This window comes from Falco punctatus (assembly GCF_963210335.1).
Source record: "Falco punctatus genome assembly, chromosome: 4".
In the NCBI taxonomy this organism is placed as follows: domain Eukaryota; kingdom Metazoa; phylum Chordata; class Aves; order Falconiformes; family Falconidae; genus Falco; species Falco punctatus.
In genome coordinates this window covers 21132610-21148612 of record NC_137583.1, presented here as the reverse complement: position 1 = coordinate 21148612, position 16003 = coordinate 21132610, and the positions used below count along the sequence as shown (strand labels likewise).

Here is a 16003-nt window from a genome sequence, read left to right as displayed (position 1 = left end):
TTATTCTTTTTTTTGTGAAAATTTTTCAAGAAGAAATAAAATCTTCAACAACTGATGGATATGGAAAATGAAACAAAGCAAATATTTTTCAGCAAATAATCTCCTCCCAAGAAAAGATTTGTGACAAAAATCACTCGCATTACTCCTGACAAAGAAACAATGAAAACAAGTGGCTTTAACGGCTACCATGATGATTTCCTCCCCATCTCGAAATGCTCAAGACCTGTGTTCCAGAGCTATTCCCCTAGTGCTCGTTGCCACTTTCAGGTCCCTTTGCAACAATTATTTTTCCTCAAGAACTTTTTTTTTTAAAAAAAGTTTTTTTGCATTAGGCAAATTAATGTGTCAAATGATCTGATTTCATTGTACTTTCTGTGAATCTTTTTACTTAGTGGCCTCTCAGCTCCATGCTGAGTTTGGAAAAGTGTACTTTTAAAAAAAGTTATAAATTACAAACTCCTGCTTTGTTTGAAGTTGCTACTCCACTATCAGTCTAAATAACAGTTATTTTTAATTATTATTATTATTATTATTGTTAACATCTCTTCTAAATTGCACTTAGAAGAAAATAAATGCTCAGAACAATGACTGCCTGAAGTCGTAAAGGATAACACCCCTCTTACATGGTAACCTGTTCTTCTATTAGAAGCTGTGTTTGGGCTTTTAATTATTTAATAAATAATCATAAAAAGAAAACATCAGCAATCTCCACCACCATGTGCGCAGCCACCACAGAAGCAAGCACACAGCAGAGAGCCACACGAGTCATTCCCAGCTTGAATCCTGCACTGGGACTGGGCTCAGGAAGGTCCCCACACCAGTAACACACTGGTGAGTACCTCAGTGCCTGCTTAGATCTTCCTTACATCACCCCGAGGAGCAAGCAGGAACCATATTGGACAAACTGCTGTATCTCCAGCCAGACACTGAGCACCAGCCCAGCGCTTTCCCACGAGAAGCCTGTTTCCCTGGGGTGCCTGGCCAAGCGCGCCCTGGGCTCACGTGCCCTGCGTGATGGAACTGGGGGATGTGGCCCAGGTCATGCTCTCCTCACCCAAAAAACAAGCATTTATTACACAGAGTCTTAAAACCTGAAGATTCATCTCTCTCTCTCTTTTTTTTTAACTTAAAAAAGTTTTACGTTTAAAATAACCCATGAAACAAAAAACCAGAAATGTTCTAGACATCTTGACCCACAGCAGTTTAAAACTCCCAGGTATATCTGTAAGCAGTACACGTATTCATCCCTGAAGAGATGAGGGACATTACAGGCAGCGAGGAAAATGCATGGTGAGGAGGACACGCTGATGCAGCACCAACACGAACAGGCTGGAAGTTTTCCATGTGCAGGGACCAGGAAGATGAGGGATCGATACAGAGAGATCCCGACAGGGAGTTGGGAGGAAGAAGAAAAAAGAAGTTTGTGCAGGAGAGGCAGCCCTGCTGGATGAAGGATAACAGCAAACCTATCTCAGAATAAACAGAGAAGAGCAGCCACATTGCCCAGAGGGGGAGAGGGGAAAAGCCCCCAGCGCACACCACAAACCAGTGCGAGCACAGCAAAGCTCTCCGATAGGGATCACAGCCCCATCAACCTCCCCAGCAAAGTCTCCCAACCTTCCCACATCGCTTTTACCTCTTTGCACAGGTAAAAGCACTAACAAAGCCATGCTCCCAGCGCTGGTATGCTCTCACCCAGGTGTCTAGGTCACCTTCCCACGGACACAGGGCTTCCTGCAGCTCCAGCTCTGTCCCCAGTCTGGCAAACATAGGAGACCGCCTCACCTCCCAGCCCTGCTCGCAGGCAGGGAGCTGTGACACCCCCGCAGTGCCTCCCCATCCATCAAGGGGTGATGGAAACACTTTGCAGTCATAAAGATAACTGCATCCCAGATGAGGAGGAAAGGCTACTGATTTGTTACTGGGATAATTAGTAAAGAAGTACCACCTGTATGTCGTTTCCTTCAGGAACAGCAGTTGAAAATGAGCCAGTTCTTACTCTGGCTAAATGCTGCTGTCTGCAGGAGTGTGCACGGCACGTAACCCCAGCAGGTGCTGAGCAGAGGCAGCAGCTCCCTGCTCACCCTGTGCCAGCTGCGGCTGCCTGCTGCTTTGCACCCTCCCACTCCTCTTCACACCAGCCACTTCTCACCTCTACCCCAGATGAAGAGCAGCTGTTAACGCCACCAGCTTTTAAAGGCTTCTGTCAAGGAGTACCGCAAGCATGCTGAAAAAGCATAGTGATACAAAGTCATAGAGCTCTAAAACAAGACCAGGGTGTCAAAGCAAAAAAAAAAAAAAAAAACAAAACAAAAAAAAAAAAATTAACAATGACCAAAATGTATGGCTGCATGTATTCTGTTCCGAAATATTCCTGCTCTGATGTCGCAAGCAAATGGGAAGGACTGTGCTGCAAATATTAGGCAGGACTGCATCTGTAGCACAGGAGTACAAACTCTGCAGGCAATTCTGTTTTATTTTTTTTAAAATCAAAGAGCCCTGCAGTCAGGTAGGAAGGTCTCCTGTGCCTGCACAGATGCTCTGCAAAAGGAAGAAGCCAGCAGGCGTTGCCAGCTGGGTGCTGTGTGGCCAGGCAGTGGGACAGGGTGTTTTTTTACAGAAATACCCTTACCTCCAGGCAGTGACACCTCTTCTGGGCAGGTTCAGCTAGATCAAATGGGGATGTGGTTCTTGCTGAGATTGAGGCCATCAAGGCCTCCAGCATGGCAAAAACACCATACAGGTCTTGTTAAATAAGGTTTATAACTCTACAGAGCCTACACATTTCCAAGGAGTGATGCTGCTGGTATTTCCCACTAGGTGACTGGCTCACTTCTCTGCATTTCAGGCTTATTAACATATGGCATAAGTCCAAAAGCGATGACAATTCACTGGAATACTGAAGAACGGAATGAAATGTTTGAACATTAGAAACAATGCTTTGCCCCCAGAACCATGCCAATAATGCCAACTTGGTATTAAAAGCAAAATATTAAACAAATATATTGGTCCCATACTTCCTCCTCAAACTTTCGCCGGGGGATTTGTGGGCTGGGTGTCAGCAGAGGTGGTGGGATGCGGTGAGCTGGGATCTGCAGCCTGTGCTCCCGATGGCGGCAGCAGCATCTTTATTCTCACTCCAGTGAAGCACGTGATTGTAAGACTTTTCCCTCTCCATTATGTTATTGAGAAAAGAGCCAATCTCATTATTCCAGAATATGAATAATGATCAAAAAAACCCCTTGGGATGCCCTTGGTGCCACCCTGAAAGGTGGATACTAGTTAGCACAGTCCTACTTTCTGCATTTGCACCAAATGTATTAAATTCAATTTGTGGTGAAGAATGCATTACGAAGTTCTGAAACCTTCCTGCTAACATGAAGTAGCTAAAAACATGAGGAAGAAGAAAATGTACAAGAGCATTTCTTTCACCGAGTGAAATACTCTTACAATAGTACAGGAACCACGTGGGTGTTGGAAGGCACGGATTATTCTCTCTGTGAGCAATTTGTACCACACTTGAGCACTGCCTCTATCTTTCAAATTTCTGTTAAATACCTTTAAAAAAAATAAATAATGGATTTGGCAGCAATATCAGCTGCCACGGATTCATCCACTGGCTTTTAATGAGTCCTCAGCAGCGGCAGTATTGCTGTTCCAGGCGCCAGCCGGGTGTCCCACCTGGCTGGCCTCTCTCCCTGGGCAGGCAGCGCAGAATTGAAGAAAGCATCTAACACTGAATATTACAGGTGTGGAAGAGGGGAAGACAAGATGACCATTTCAATACTCAGTAACAAAAGAACTAAGGTATTTTGCTCTTTTCCTGTTTTCCTTGGCAAATAAAGAACATCTGTTGTATTTCTGTATAATGAATACATATAGATTTCAGACTTTTAGCATAAAGTGGAATTTTCCCTAACTAAGGGATAAGAAAAGAATGAGCATTACTGGTTTTCTAGGTGCCTGGTTACTTATAAAATAAAATCACCATTATTCTGGTGATCTTCCATGAAGAGCAGAAATTCACCCTGCTAATCTTTATAGCTATATTCTACCACGTGTAACTGGATCAGTTCCTTTCACCTCTGTCCATGCCTGATATGTTGAGCTTTTGTCTTCCATTTCATGGCTAAGTGTATTTTAATACTAGATAATGTTATTTTTGCAGGTATTTCAAATGCCACTTAGCTTAAAGCTCCGTGTGCTTGGGAGGTTATGCGATGTTAAACCGACAGAGAGTACATAAAGCATGTTATAGAAGCGAACATTATATAGGATGGTAGTTTGATCCAGGAGATGATCATACCGTGGAATAAATGAGGCGTTTGAATTCAGGGTGTTTGCAGTTGAGGTTCGTCCCTGCTTTGGCGTAGATCACAGCGAGATGGCTGGTGGTCTGCGCGGCCCGACAGCCCCAGCCCGGGCAAACCCACCGCGGACCCCCAGCAGGAGGGGGCTACAGGCGACACTTAAACCCCAGCCCCAGCAAAGAGGTGGTAGCAGGAGAAAAAAACCCAAAGCAAAATGAAAGAGAAATTTGCTGATTACAAGTAAAGCTTTTGAAGATTACATCAAGTCAAACTTTTATTAGCAAAGTTGTATTTCATGTAAAATGGAAATCTCTTTTAAAACCATACGTGCACATATGCATGATACAAACAGCCACTACAGTACAACACGTTTCTCTAAACTTTAATAAATGCACACTAACGTTTTGCTCAAAAAAGCAACATTGTAACGGTGACACCACATTTGCTTTGATCTTTTCTCATGAAGTTACAAAGTATCTCGTTTAAAGTAACAATAATACAAACGAAACAGACAGAGTGCTTTGGCTCAAACCCACCCGCTGGTGCCTGCCTGGAACCCAACACATCAGTCGGACCACTCAAGACTTTTACATGAAAGATCCAGAGCTGCAATGTAAACATGTACTGGTACTCCGACATGGTTTATACGCCTTATTTTGAAATACTAAATGTTAACAGAGATGCAGCTGAGGGCTTGATCCATTGTCAAACAAAGGAAATGCTCTTGCCATGAAGAATTTCCTTTCTTTATATCCGTGCTTACAGCTACGTAATCTAGATTTACCACTCATCTGCAAAATAATGACTATAAAAACTTATGATATTTCCTTTCAGAAGCATGCAAGGATCAGTGAATCTTATTCTAACTTCAGTTTACAAAACTGCATGTGGAATTACTGTTACAAATCCCCACCCCTTTTACATAGAAAGATTGTGCTACTATTTGTTTTCATCTCAAAAATAATCTCGGCCTGAACACTTTCATTAAAACCTCTCAGTGCATTGGCTCTGACCCATTCAGTCAATGGAAGCAGTTATCAGGAAAAGAGCTACTCGTTAAAATTGGTGTAAGAAGAACAGAACACAACAAGTATCACAAATCATTACATGATATGCTAATTAGATACATTTAAAACTTGAGTTGCAAAGGTTTTAAAATTTATTATACATACACACATATTTTTATCCAGAGGGGAAATTCATCTTCTGATTTGGTTCCTAATTCTGCCCTTCCTAAAGATCCAGCCCCAGGAGGGCTCTGATACCCAGCCCTGTGCTGTTACGTTATATATATATATAAAAAAAATGTAATTGCACAATCAAGAACTTGTAGGAATGGCCCCAGATTCATTTTCTGGCAAAATCTGGGGACCTGGTCTCAAGAACCCCCCAGATTTCGCCAGAAAATGAATCTGGGGCCACTCCTACAAGTCTTGATTGTGCAATTACATTTTATATATACATATATATATTTAAAAACACTTAGGTCTGAGATTGCAGTCCATACCAAACCAATGGTATGCTGCTCTGTGAACACAAATGGCTCACTTGCACAGGACCTATCACGTAGGGTTTTTTTTTTCCCATTAGTTAGAAGATTTAATTTTATTTGTTTCATTTTTTGCACAGATAAAACTGCACAACTTTTTGAGAAACATCCACCCCTCTCTTGTTCCAGAGGAGGCTGCTTAAATCTGCAAGCCAGGATTTCTGGAGCCAGGGGAACGCCTCCTCCTTGGTGGATGAAATTGCATCCTGGGCTGACTAAGATACCAAATCTGCAAGTGTCATTTCCCCTCTCACACTTGTAACTGCCAGCAAAACGTAATGGCACAGCGTAACCAAATGTAACCAAGCTAACAGCCATGGCATCGGTAATTAATAATTCCCTGCCCAGCACGCCTGCAGGCTCACACGGCTGGCCACCCCTGACTCCCTCCTCCCAGCAGGCAGCCTGCAATTCCCTGCTAGGCATTCATTAATGAAACCAGCACAGATTTCCAGCAACTAATTTCAATAAACACTTCTGGCCAGAGTGGGGAGAAAAAAAATAAGTTACTTGACATAACATACTATTTCAGAACTGTGGTACAGTTGGTGATACTTTTTATTCAGCCTACATGGCCATGCTCCCTCTCACCTGTAACAGACTGCCCTAGAAAAAATGCAGCCCATCTCCTGGCAATGACAGAAAACTGCTCAGGAAAACCTAAGCTTGCTCAGTTAGTTTACTTTTGAAAGCAAACCTCTAGAAAACCATTAGTGTCCTGCACTTTCCAAAGTACACTGTATGAGTGGTACCCTTACAATAGAAAATAAAACCCCAGCAGAGGGGGGGGGGGGGGGGGGGAGGGGAAAGCGAAATAAATTATTGGGAAAGAGAAAAAAGCTCAGCTGAGTGAGATTCCCCAGGAGTTTTAGCCGTTTGCTTAATATTCATTGGGCATATTCCTCAAAAGTCAGCGCATGCTGTAGAAATTCCACTGCACATCTTTTTGTCACTGCATGATTTTTAGGCCCTAAGGCATCATGAAACACCAACATTAAGATTTAAGGATCTGAATTAAAATTTTAATAGAAAAAGCACTCATACCGGCACAGATGAGTAGCACATCACAGGAATGTCATAAACATCTCTTAGCAGCAACAGAGCAAGTGATAGCACAGGGGATTTATATTCATTATTCGATAATTTGACACTCAATAATATGATTTGAAATTTGTGTCTGTTAGCATAGGCATTTTCTGGGACAAGGAGTCTAGTTGATCTGCAGTGACCCGAAGGAAAAGCAATCGGCTGACTGGGACTGCGGATGGGTTGCATCCTGCCCCCTCCGGGTGCCTGCCTACAGCTCTGCCCGTGCCGGTTCCCCGCGGCCGGTGCGCTCTGCTGGCACAGCCACCACCAGGAGAGCCCTCCCCGGCCCTCCGCACCGCCCACGAGCTGGGATCCAGGGAATCCCACCCCAGTTTGGCTCCCTAACGTCATTCCTATTTTCAAAGACCCTTGCCTATGCGCTAGTGCGAATGATTCCTGAAGGAATTACACCACAAACAGCCCCAAGCTTGCAGCAAAGGCTGTCACCGCTGTAATCAGTCCCAAGGATTTACCTGGTCTGGGCTGCAGCAGGCAAGAGCCAGCAGGGAAAGATCCTGGTGTGAAATGTCTCTGTTGGCCAGATGCCAGTTCTCACATTTCTCCAATTATACACTCCCCTCTTTTTAAAATGAGGATTTTTTTCAAAAATGAAAATTACTTTGGACTTTTCCAGCATTTGGATTGAGTGAATGACAGAAAAAAACCCTTTATAAGTAATAAAAAAAGTGAATGATTTGTGTCACCGGCATGGAGTGGGGCGATTTGTGACTCAGGGCAGATTTCCACTCATCCTTTTATACTCATACACACGGCATCACTGGCGGTTTTGGGCTGGCTGTTTGGGGTTTGCTTTTCCCAACTGAAGGCTATATGAAAGGCCCTTAGAAGCTAAAATAAAATAAAATAAATATTTTTTTTTTAAAAAAAGAGGAACAGATAAGCAGAAGCATCGAGCTTCTCAAGGCCACTGCTTTGGGAAGGCACTGGGCACTGGGGAGGAGCCCAAGCCCCAGGGGTCTGTGTGCGAACCACAGCGTTTCTGCTGGGAACAACCCCCACCTCTGCGGGCAAATAACCAGTCTGAAGTGTAGCTGTTCCTGGAAACTCGTCACCATGTCAGTAATTCCTGCTTTCTCTCTTTCTTCCATTGAAGTAATGGAGGCCATGAAGGAGCCATTGGGGATAGTTGCCTAATTACTCTCCCGATGCAAAATGGCTTTTAGGATCTATTCCTCCTGCAGTAACTATTTTAAAAAAACGTTACAACTGAAGCGCCAGCCATTTGTAAGTGCAAGAAGTGAAGCCATATCGATGCTCTACTCAAATAAGCGTATTCAAAGATACAAATGCTTTTAAAGAAATTCAGGAGATTCCAATACAAAAAGACCAAAAAAATGTGCCGTACAGCTTTGCTGGGTTAGTGTTGGAGAGGCAAAGAAAAGAATGAGATTTAAACCAGCATTCAGTAAACAAAATATAAAAGAAACTATACCATAATATTTTCTCTTTGCTTTTGCTTCTGTTTATTTAACAATGAGTAGCTTGAAAATAAATGATCTCTTGAAAGTCAGGTAGGTCTATTTGATGTGACACTAGAAAGAGGTGAGATTTCTATGACTTGTATACACACAACTCCTTCTGAAAACTAGTTTTGTTGGTCCAAACTCATAACGAGAAGCAATTCTACTCATTCCTACACAGCTATACAGACTCATGCTAGCAACGTGTCTCATTTCAAAATAATAGAAGGTTGATTTTTACTTGTGTCAATATTAATATCATATGTACAACGTCTCCATGAAATGTATGCTAGCGCACAAATATACAGATATGAGACAGACAACAAGCGTTTTGCTTAGAAATGCAGCTTGCAGAGACTCGGGAAAACAAATTAAAATACTTTCTAATGATGGTGGATGGGAACCCTGTTTTGCCTTGCCACAGGAAAGATACTGCAGCTTAACTTATTTAAGGAAATAGTGCCAGCTACTGGACAGAAGATTCATCCACAAGGCCAGAGTTTTGTCTTTTAAGAGCAATTTTTCTGTGGATAAAGTTGCATCTCTAAGTATTGGTAATTGCAGTCAGCTGAAACCACTAAAGTAATTCTAGAGTACCACAAGCAGTTTATTTCTTTATGAAACATTATACAATATATAGAATATATTTCTCCAGTATTTTAAATTATTGTTTTTCTCAGTAGGATGCATTGTGTCACTTTGCAGAGTTACTTGGTTTTGTTTGATTTTCTTGTTGTGTTATAACCTCTACAATGCTGAGGCCACAGTACAAGAGAGAATACTACATATACATGTATGTACAAAGTGACCACAGGCATACAGGAAAAAAAAATAAAATACTATACAGAGAAACATATTCCAAACCTTAGAAATACACGGAGTAGCAGTTAAGTATACAGATGTAACACTGAGAAATTCTGTTTTGGTAAGATTAAGACATTTTGTATAGTAAAGAATTATTTGTTTTGTTTTAATTAGAAGTAAACACCTAGAAATTAGGATGGAAAATCATCTTTTAGTGGCAGTGACTTGTTTTTGTATTACCTGGATGACAGGTTCCTGACTGGCTCAATTGGCAACCTGCTTCCAATCACATGGGGTAACTGCGGAGTACTAATCAAGATAAATATCACAATTAAACACGAATCATTCTTGCTAATATTTTAGGCGTGGAGAGGAAAAGTTGCTGTTGAACTCCCAGTGCTTTCCACTGATCCTTTTTCCTTAGATCCAGAATAAGCTCCAATAAATGAACCATCTTCATTGAACATCCCATGCTCCCCTTCGCCATAATCTACCAGACTATCAGCACTTTCAGTGGCTTTAATGTCCCCGTTAATTGACTGGAGGCTGCCTTTCAGCGGCTTTTCATCGCTGTCACTACAAAACAAAGAAATGCCTTTCCAAAAATCTAGCTTTTAATTGCAAGCGCGGAAACTGCTCTTTTTATTGTGAAAGCAAGCAGCAGGAGGGAAGAGCGAGGGAAACAGCTCTGGGTGGTACCTGGGGAGTGATGTGACCCCTCGAGTCCTGCTGCGTCTGGGGCACCTCTGCCAGGTCACACACCCCTGAGTGCCCCACGTACCTGATTCTGTCATTATTACCACAATGGATTCGGTTAAAAAGGCAAACATAAATTTGGGTTTTTTTTCCCCCTTTTTGCCTCGGGCAGAGAGCAGAACAGGCAAAAAGCAAAGGGGAAAGAAAAGGGAATGCTGGAAAGGATCTGAGGGATCCACTGCAGTGCCAGTGCTGATATCAAGCTTCGGCACCTTACAGAAAGAGATGTTTTCACTTTACAAAACAGCAGGCAATATTCAGGGCCTATTTATTTCATTTTTCTTTCAAGGTGTGTGAGTGAACCCATACAAAGTTGTGGCATGGGGCATCAGGTGTAGGTCGTATCTCACTGCTTTGTGAGCAGCTGTTTGATTTGAGATGAACGAAAAAGGGTATTTTTTCCCCTTTTTTAATTTGTCCTGTTGTTATCTGACTGTAACTGATGGAGTTTCTCTCTGCTAAAGGGGAAACACAAGGAAAAAGGAAAGCAGAATCAGAGTGTCTGTATCTGCTCATATGCACTCAGTGTTCAATGGCAATTTCATGGACAAGCCCAGACGCACCAAAATTCAGGGAAAAAGGAAACTCCACTGGCCACTCCTGCCTGAACACAACGTTTGGGGTGATTTGGAACACAGATTAAAAGACTACAAAAAAAAAACCCAAATCAGGCCTCTGAACTAAGTACATAATTACTCAATTATGGCCCTTGCTGATGCCAACTAAGTGTCAGAGCTTTGGTAATGTTATCTAAGGAAGGCCAGAGAAATACACCTGAACTTTACCTCTTCAGCATCTACTTAATAATGTGTTTAATCAATACACTAAAAATATTTGCTACCTTTATTCACATGGCACTTCTATTGATAAAAAAGACAAGTTTGGAGTTTGAGGGAAAAGGAGGGGGTCAAAGTTATTAACCTCAGGACTTTCTTACCTTTCTAAATATTTGTCCCATTAGAAAGCATTAAAAATTAAATAAAGATGAAATTATGCAGAAAAAAACCCCTATTTCAGTACAAATAATGTAGGATATATAAGTGGGATTTGAATAGAAATTTTACGTCCTTAAGGCCAGTGACACCAGTTTTCCACCACAGTTCTTATAATGATGTACTTTTTTTCACACCACAGTTAGGTAACATTGTAAGCTTTAGTTATTTTAAAGCAGCCAAAGTGATTATTTTCAGTTCTCCTACAGAAACTTCTGTAGTTAGGTTTGTTTGGGTTTTTGCCATCTCTTACTGTATTTTAAACTTTTTAAAATTCTCTTCCACTAAATGAACATTCCCCATATTACACGATTTAGGCCTGACTGGGTGTCAGATACCCACTGAAGACATAAAAGTCTTCCTATTGACTTCAGTGGACATTACAGTAGGAACCCAAATTATCATATATATGTACATTATTCATAAATGCTAATTAAAAAAAAAAAAGGCAAGTGAAAACCACTGATACATCAACATTTACTTATATCCCGACTTGGATGGATTTAAGTATACTGCATATACCCTTATATTCCTACTATTACCCACGCCTATGAGGTTTGCTTTGAAAATGAAAAATAGCATTAATTGCATGCTATAAAAATGTCCTAAATAACGATGACATCTGGAAACAAACAAATCCCCAACAAATAAAAATGCTTGTTAAAGCAGGTCCTATTTACCTATATTCCCCAAAGATTTCATCTTTTATTGATTGAGCTTCGGGATCTGGATGCAGATCTTCTTTCTCTTTCACTGTACAAATAAAATAAAGCACAGATCTGTATGCCATGTTCTCCATGGACTTTTCTTTCCGTAGGTGCAATGGGCAAGCTGCCTGTTGCCTAATGCAGGGGGCAGTGGCTTGCACTGCATCTGTGGCTGGGCACAACAGCATGCTGCCGTCTAGGGTCTGCAGCCATTCCCTGCTTTGTAAGAAAGCTTGCAAGTGTCTATGGAATCAGAATGGTTTGGATTGGAAGGGACCTTTAACGGTCATCTAGTCCACCACCCTGCCGCGGGCAGGGACACCTTCCACCAGACCAGGCTGCTCCAAGCCCCGTCCAGCCTGGCCTTGGACACCTCCAGGGATGGGGCATCTGCCATCACTCCAGGCAACCAGATTTATACTTAAATAGTTAGGCTTGAATCCTTACTCACTGCTTTGAAAATTAAAGAATGACTTTTAGCAAAATTTTCTATTGTTAAGCAGTTTGGCTACCCATGAAAGTGATGTTGGCATGCCAAGCAGCAGCTGCCAGGTGGGAAGCGAGCCGGCAGCCCCCGTGCGGCTCAGGGTGCAGCTGGTGAAGGACCTTGACTCTACGGCTGGATTAAATGCTGGAAGATTCAAGGAGGCCTCTGCAAGATCTCTGACCAGCACACAGCAGTATCTTGCCCAGAGAGCACAGTTTCACTTCTGTTCATTAGATTCCATTTTGTGGATATTTATCAAAAGCTACAAATCCTAATTGGATGTTTCTGCTTGCGGCTTTGCAGCCTCCAGAGATAAAAGTCTGAAGGATGCTCTTTATTAACATGTGAACATAGCGAAAGGACAATAAATCCATTTACCTGAGTATTTTCCTCCTTTATTTCTTCTGACAAAGCAAACAGTTAGCAGCAGCAGGGTGAGCAAAGCGATGGCACACATCAGTCCAATAAACCACCCCTGGGTGGAAATTCCATCGTAAATGCCAGCATAGGCTTTGCAAAACAGAAGAGGAGTAAAAAAGATGAAAATTAATCAGAGGAAAAGGGCATCATCCTCCTATAACATGAAAACAGAACATGATCTTCGCTGGATCCTAATTAAATCAGTCTATCACTACTTTTTGTGTTCAACTTAAAGAACAGCAAGACAGAAATATGTCCGGAGAGTGACATTTTTAGATTTATGGGGAACGTGCAGCATACAAGGCACAATACAGACATTTTGGAAAGGTAATTCTGAGAGAGCCGTCGACTCAAAGGATTAATGCCAAATAGGAAAGCTGAGCAGAGAATTGTTAAGCCTCTCATGCAAAAGCAGTTTTGCGAAAGAAATAGAATTAAAAGTGCACCCGCTACATGCAAACCGCTGGAGTGGCACACTTAAAATGGATTGTACCACAGTACTACACTTTCCAAATCACATAGGAGGGAAAACTGGTTTGTAAAGGTTTGTAATTGTTCCAGGCTATCGTGCATCAAGTACAAGCACAGGGCTCTGCCGGGAACCACTGATGCATTTATGCTCCCGTGGGATTCAGCCGCAAAGGTCAACTTAAAAATCACCGAACAAAATTAAGATTTTGGTACACTTTCACTGCACAATGGAAGATGAAACCTCAGCATTTATTTACATTCAAAATAAATCTTTATCACCTTGAAGGGTTTCGTGTCTCACCTCTCCCCCTTGTCTCAATAACATCTTCAAAAATGCTATTGTTATCAACCCAATTCTTAGTCACTAGACGAACTGTATATTCAGTTCCAGGCTCAAGTGCCTCAATGGGGTGAAACTTTTGGGTGGGTTTTACTGCTTCTGAAATCTTGCCGATCCCTTTACCTATGGAATGTACATATTTAAGTCATATCGATTAATGGTATTCATTGAACAAAAAGCCTGTGAAATGCAGTTACAAATAACGTAAATAACACGCAAAAACGACACACAAGGATTTTTAACATTTGTCATCAGGTAAGCTGATTTTCCAAAGCAGGCAGTAAAGTAAAAAACATTCCCCTTATTTGATTTTTAATATTCTATCAGATAAAATAAACAGCAGACTGAAGTAATCCTGATGTTTATGAAGGGGTTTGTACATTTCCCAGGATGGAAGTTAATATTGATGGGGGATTACGGATCTGCTTTAACTAATGCGTGCTTAAAAAATTACAACTTGAAAGTGGGCTTGCTTTGTATAGATAATCTGGGGTTTGACGCTTCTCCCATTGAACTGAACTCAGCAGGGAAGCACGGACAGCTTGTTATCTGGAAATAGATTCTTATGCGTCTCACAGAAAAAAAAATTAACATTGGGATTTGTACTCATTTCTCTGCTGACACTGATTTTCCATGTCCTTTTAAATTCCACAATGCCTGCACAAAGCGCTGTTTTCGATATAGCTGAAGTTTCCTTTTAAATTGGCGTTTAGGCATTTACACGTTGCAGATGAGTTTAATATTTGGTTAGGAGGTAGAAGGGAAATTCCAGTAGCCCTACTTTTAGAGCCTTTTTACTTGCAAAATGCCTATTGTGATTTCTGTCTGCATTAAGATGGCAGGGTATTAAATAAGCTTTGTTAAAACAGCATTTGCGGATAACAGAAAAAAGGACATCTACAGAGGTTAAGCAACCACCGCCTGAACATGAAAAGCCTGTTCATCCAAGCCAACTCAGAACTGCATGTCGACACGGGAGACCTCTGCAGTCAACCCATGGGTCCAACATGGGGGTGCGCCTGCCCTCCACGGCAGGAGAGAATTGGGAGGGGCTGCACTTAATAAACATCAATTTTTAATTGTGTTCAGTTGCCTAATTTGCCTGCTTTACCCAAAGTTGTCTGAGCTAAGGGTTGAGCACACAGTATAATTTGAAAACTACTTGACCGATTAGCACTGACAGTAAAACAACGCTTGATAATACTTAAACTAGTAAACAAGCAAAGCAAGAAGCTTTCAGAGATTAAGGCTTAGTTGACAGCTGAAGGGGAAAAAACCAAAAAGATTAAGATGAATCCAAGCACAATCAAAGCAGCAGTTCAAGATAAGTTTTCCAAGGCAACTATACATGTATTACAATAAGCAGTTAAATTAGTAGACCATTGGGACTCAGAGAGAACACAAACGGCTGAAATACTGCTGATACTGAAGCACAGCTTATTAGCATAAATTAATCCATCTATCGGTAATTTTTGCTAAATGAAGCATAATGAGCCATAATTTTTAATCAAACTGCAAATTAAACAACAGGATACCACAGGTATATTTTAATTACATGTTCTAAAATCAAGACATCAGAAAACCATATTTAAATGGAAACACTATCCATAAAGTAACAAGAGTGAATGTGAACCTTCAACCCACTGCACATTAAACACCGTACAACACTCAGGCATGACACATCAACCGCAGGGTCCGCGCTGCACCCGACACACGTCTCCTTAGGAAGCATTTCTCCTGAATTCCTGGTAAGCAAAATGCTTAACCCTGAGCTCAGCGGCAGCCCACGGCGGGGGGTCATCGTGCGCTTACTTAAACCAACTTAACCAGTCTGTATCCTTCACCTATTTATTTCCAGCTTGGGCCAGCCTCTTCTTTTTGAACAGTCAGCTCTTTACAGAAGCAAAACGGGGGAACTGATACGGCTGAAAAAGAACCCTTTTCTGGCAGGTTATTGCTCAGCTGTATCAGCCCCTCCGGCCATGCTGCTGCCCTGGCACACCGAGCAGCGCTGGGCTGAGATGCTCCTATGGGAATGAGGGTTTGAGCCCAGCCTGGCCCAGGACCGGGGATCTACCATTGCCTCTCCAGGCTGGTTTAACGTCACCTAGCCCAAAACACTAAACAAAATATTTTATTTTTTTTTAAAAAAACTCGGTACAGGTGTACACTGCTGGGTGATTATGAAGTTTCTTTCCATGCAATTTCTTTCTGGTATGTGTTACACACCCAATATAGTACCTACAGAGGAGAAAGCATTGCTAATTGGGGCAAGTTTGATGGCTGGAATAGAAAAAGCAGTGTAGCATCCTGAAAAATAAAAGCAAAGATATACAGATAAGGAAAAGCCCAACATACTGAAAGGTCAGTGAGCTGCAGAAATTAGCTTCAGAAAATTGAAAGCAGTTGGGTTAGGTTTTTAATCTACAATAAGGGAGAAGCAGCATTAGTAATAAAGGCATATCACCAGCACTTCTCATCTTCCCCCACTATTTATCAGCCATACCATGGGACTCGCATGAACATTAAACACTGAACTGCAATTTTACAATATTCCTACCGGGCCTCAAGATTTATGAGAGCAACAGAACACACAT

At 41.8% G+C, this 16003-nt stretch overlaps 1 protein-coding gene across 15 annotated transcripts in view; it reads right to left on the bottom strand.

Moving 5' to 3' along the window:
* Positions 1-1131: 1131 nt before the first annotated feature.
* CHL1 (cell adhesion molecule L1 like) overlaps positions 1132-16003 on the bottom strand; it is a 149513-nt gene continuing 134641 nt past the window's right edge. For 12 of the 15 annotated variants that reach the window (XM_080385331.1, XM_080385337.1, XM_080385342.1 and 9 more), the window contains 4 exons: positions 13368-13529; positions 12554-12685; positions 11662-11734; positions 1132-9809 (listed from right to left, as the gene is read on the bottom strand). In XM_080385331.1, the coding sequence (XP_080241457.1) occupies positions 9593-9809; positions 11662-11734; positions 12554-12685; positions 13368-13529 (584 nt within the window). In that variant the 3' untranslated portion in view covers positions 1132-9592. Of the gene's footprint in view, positions 9810-10926; positions 11735-12553; positions 12686-13367; positions 13530-16003 lie in introns of all 15 variants that reach the window. The other 3 variants (XR_013927781.1, XM_080385335.1, XM_080385336.1) reach the window with 3 other exon arrangements.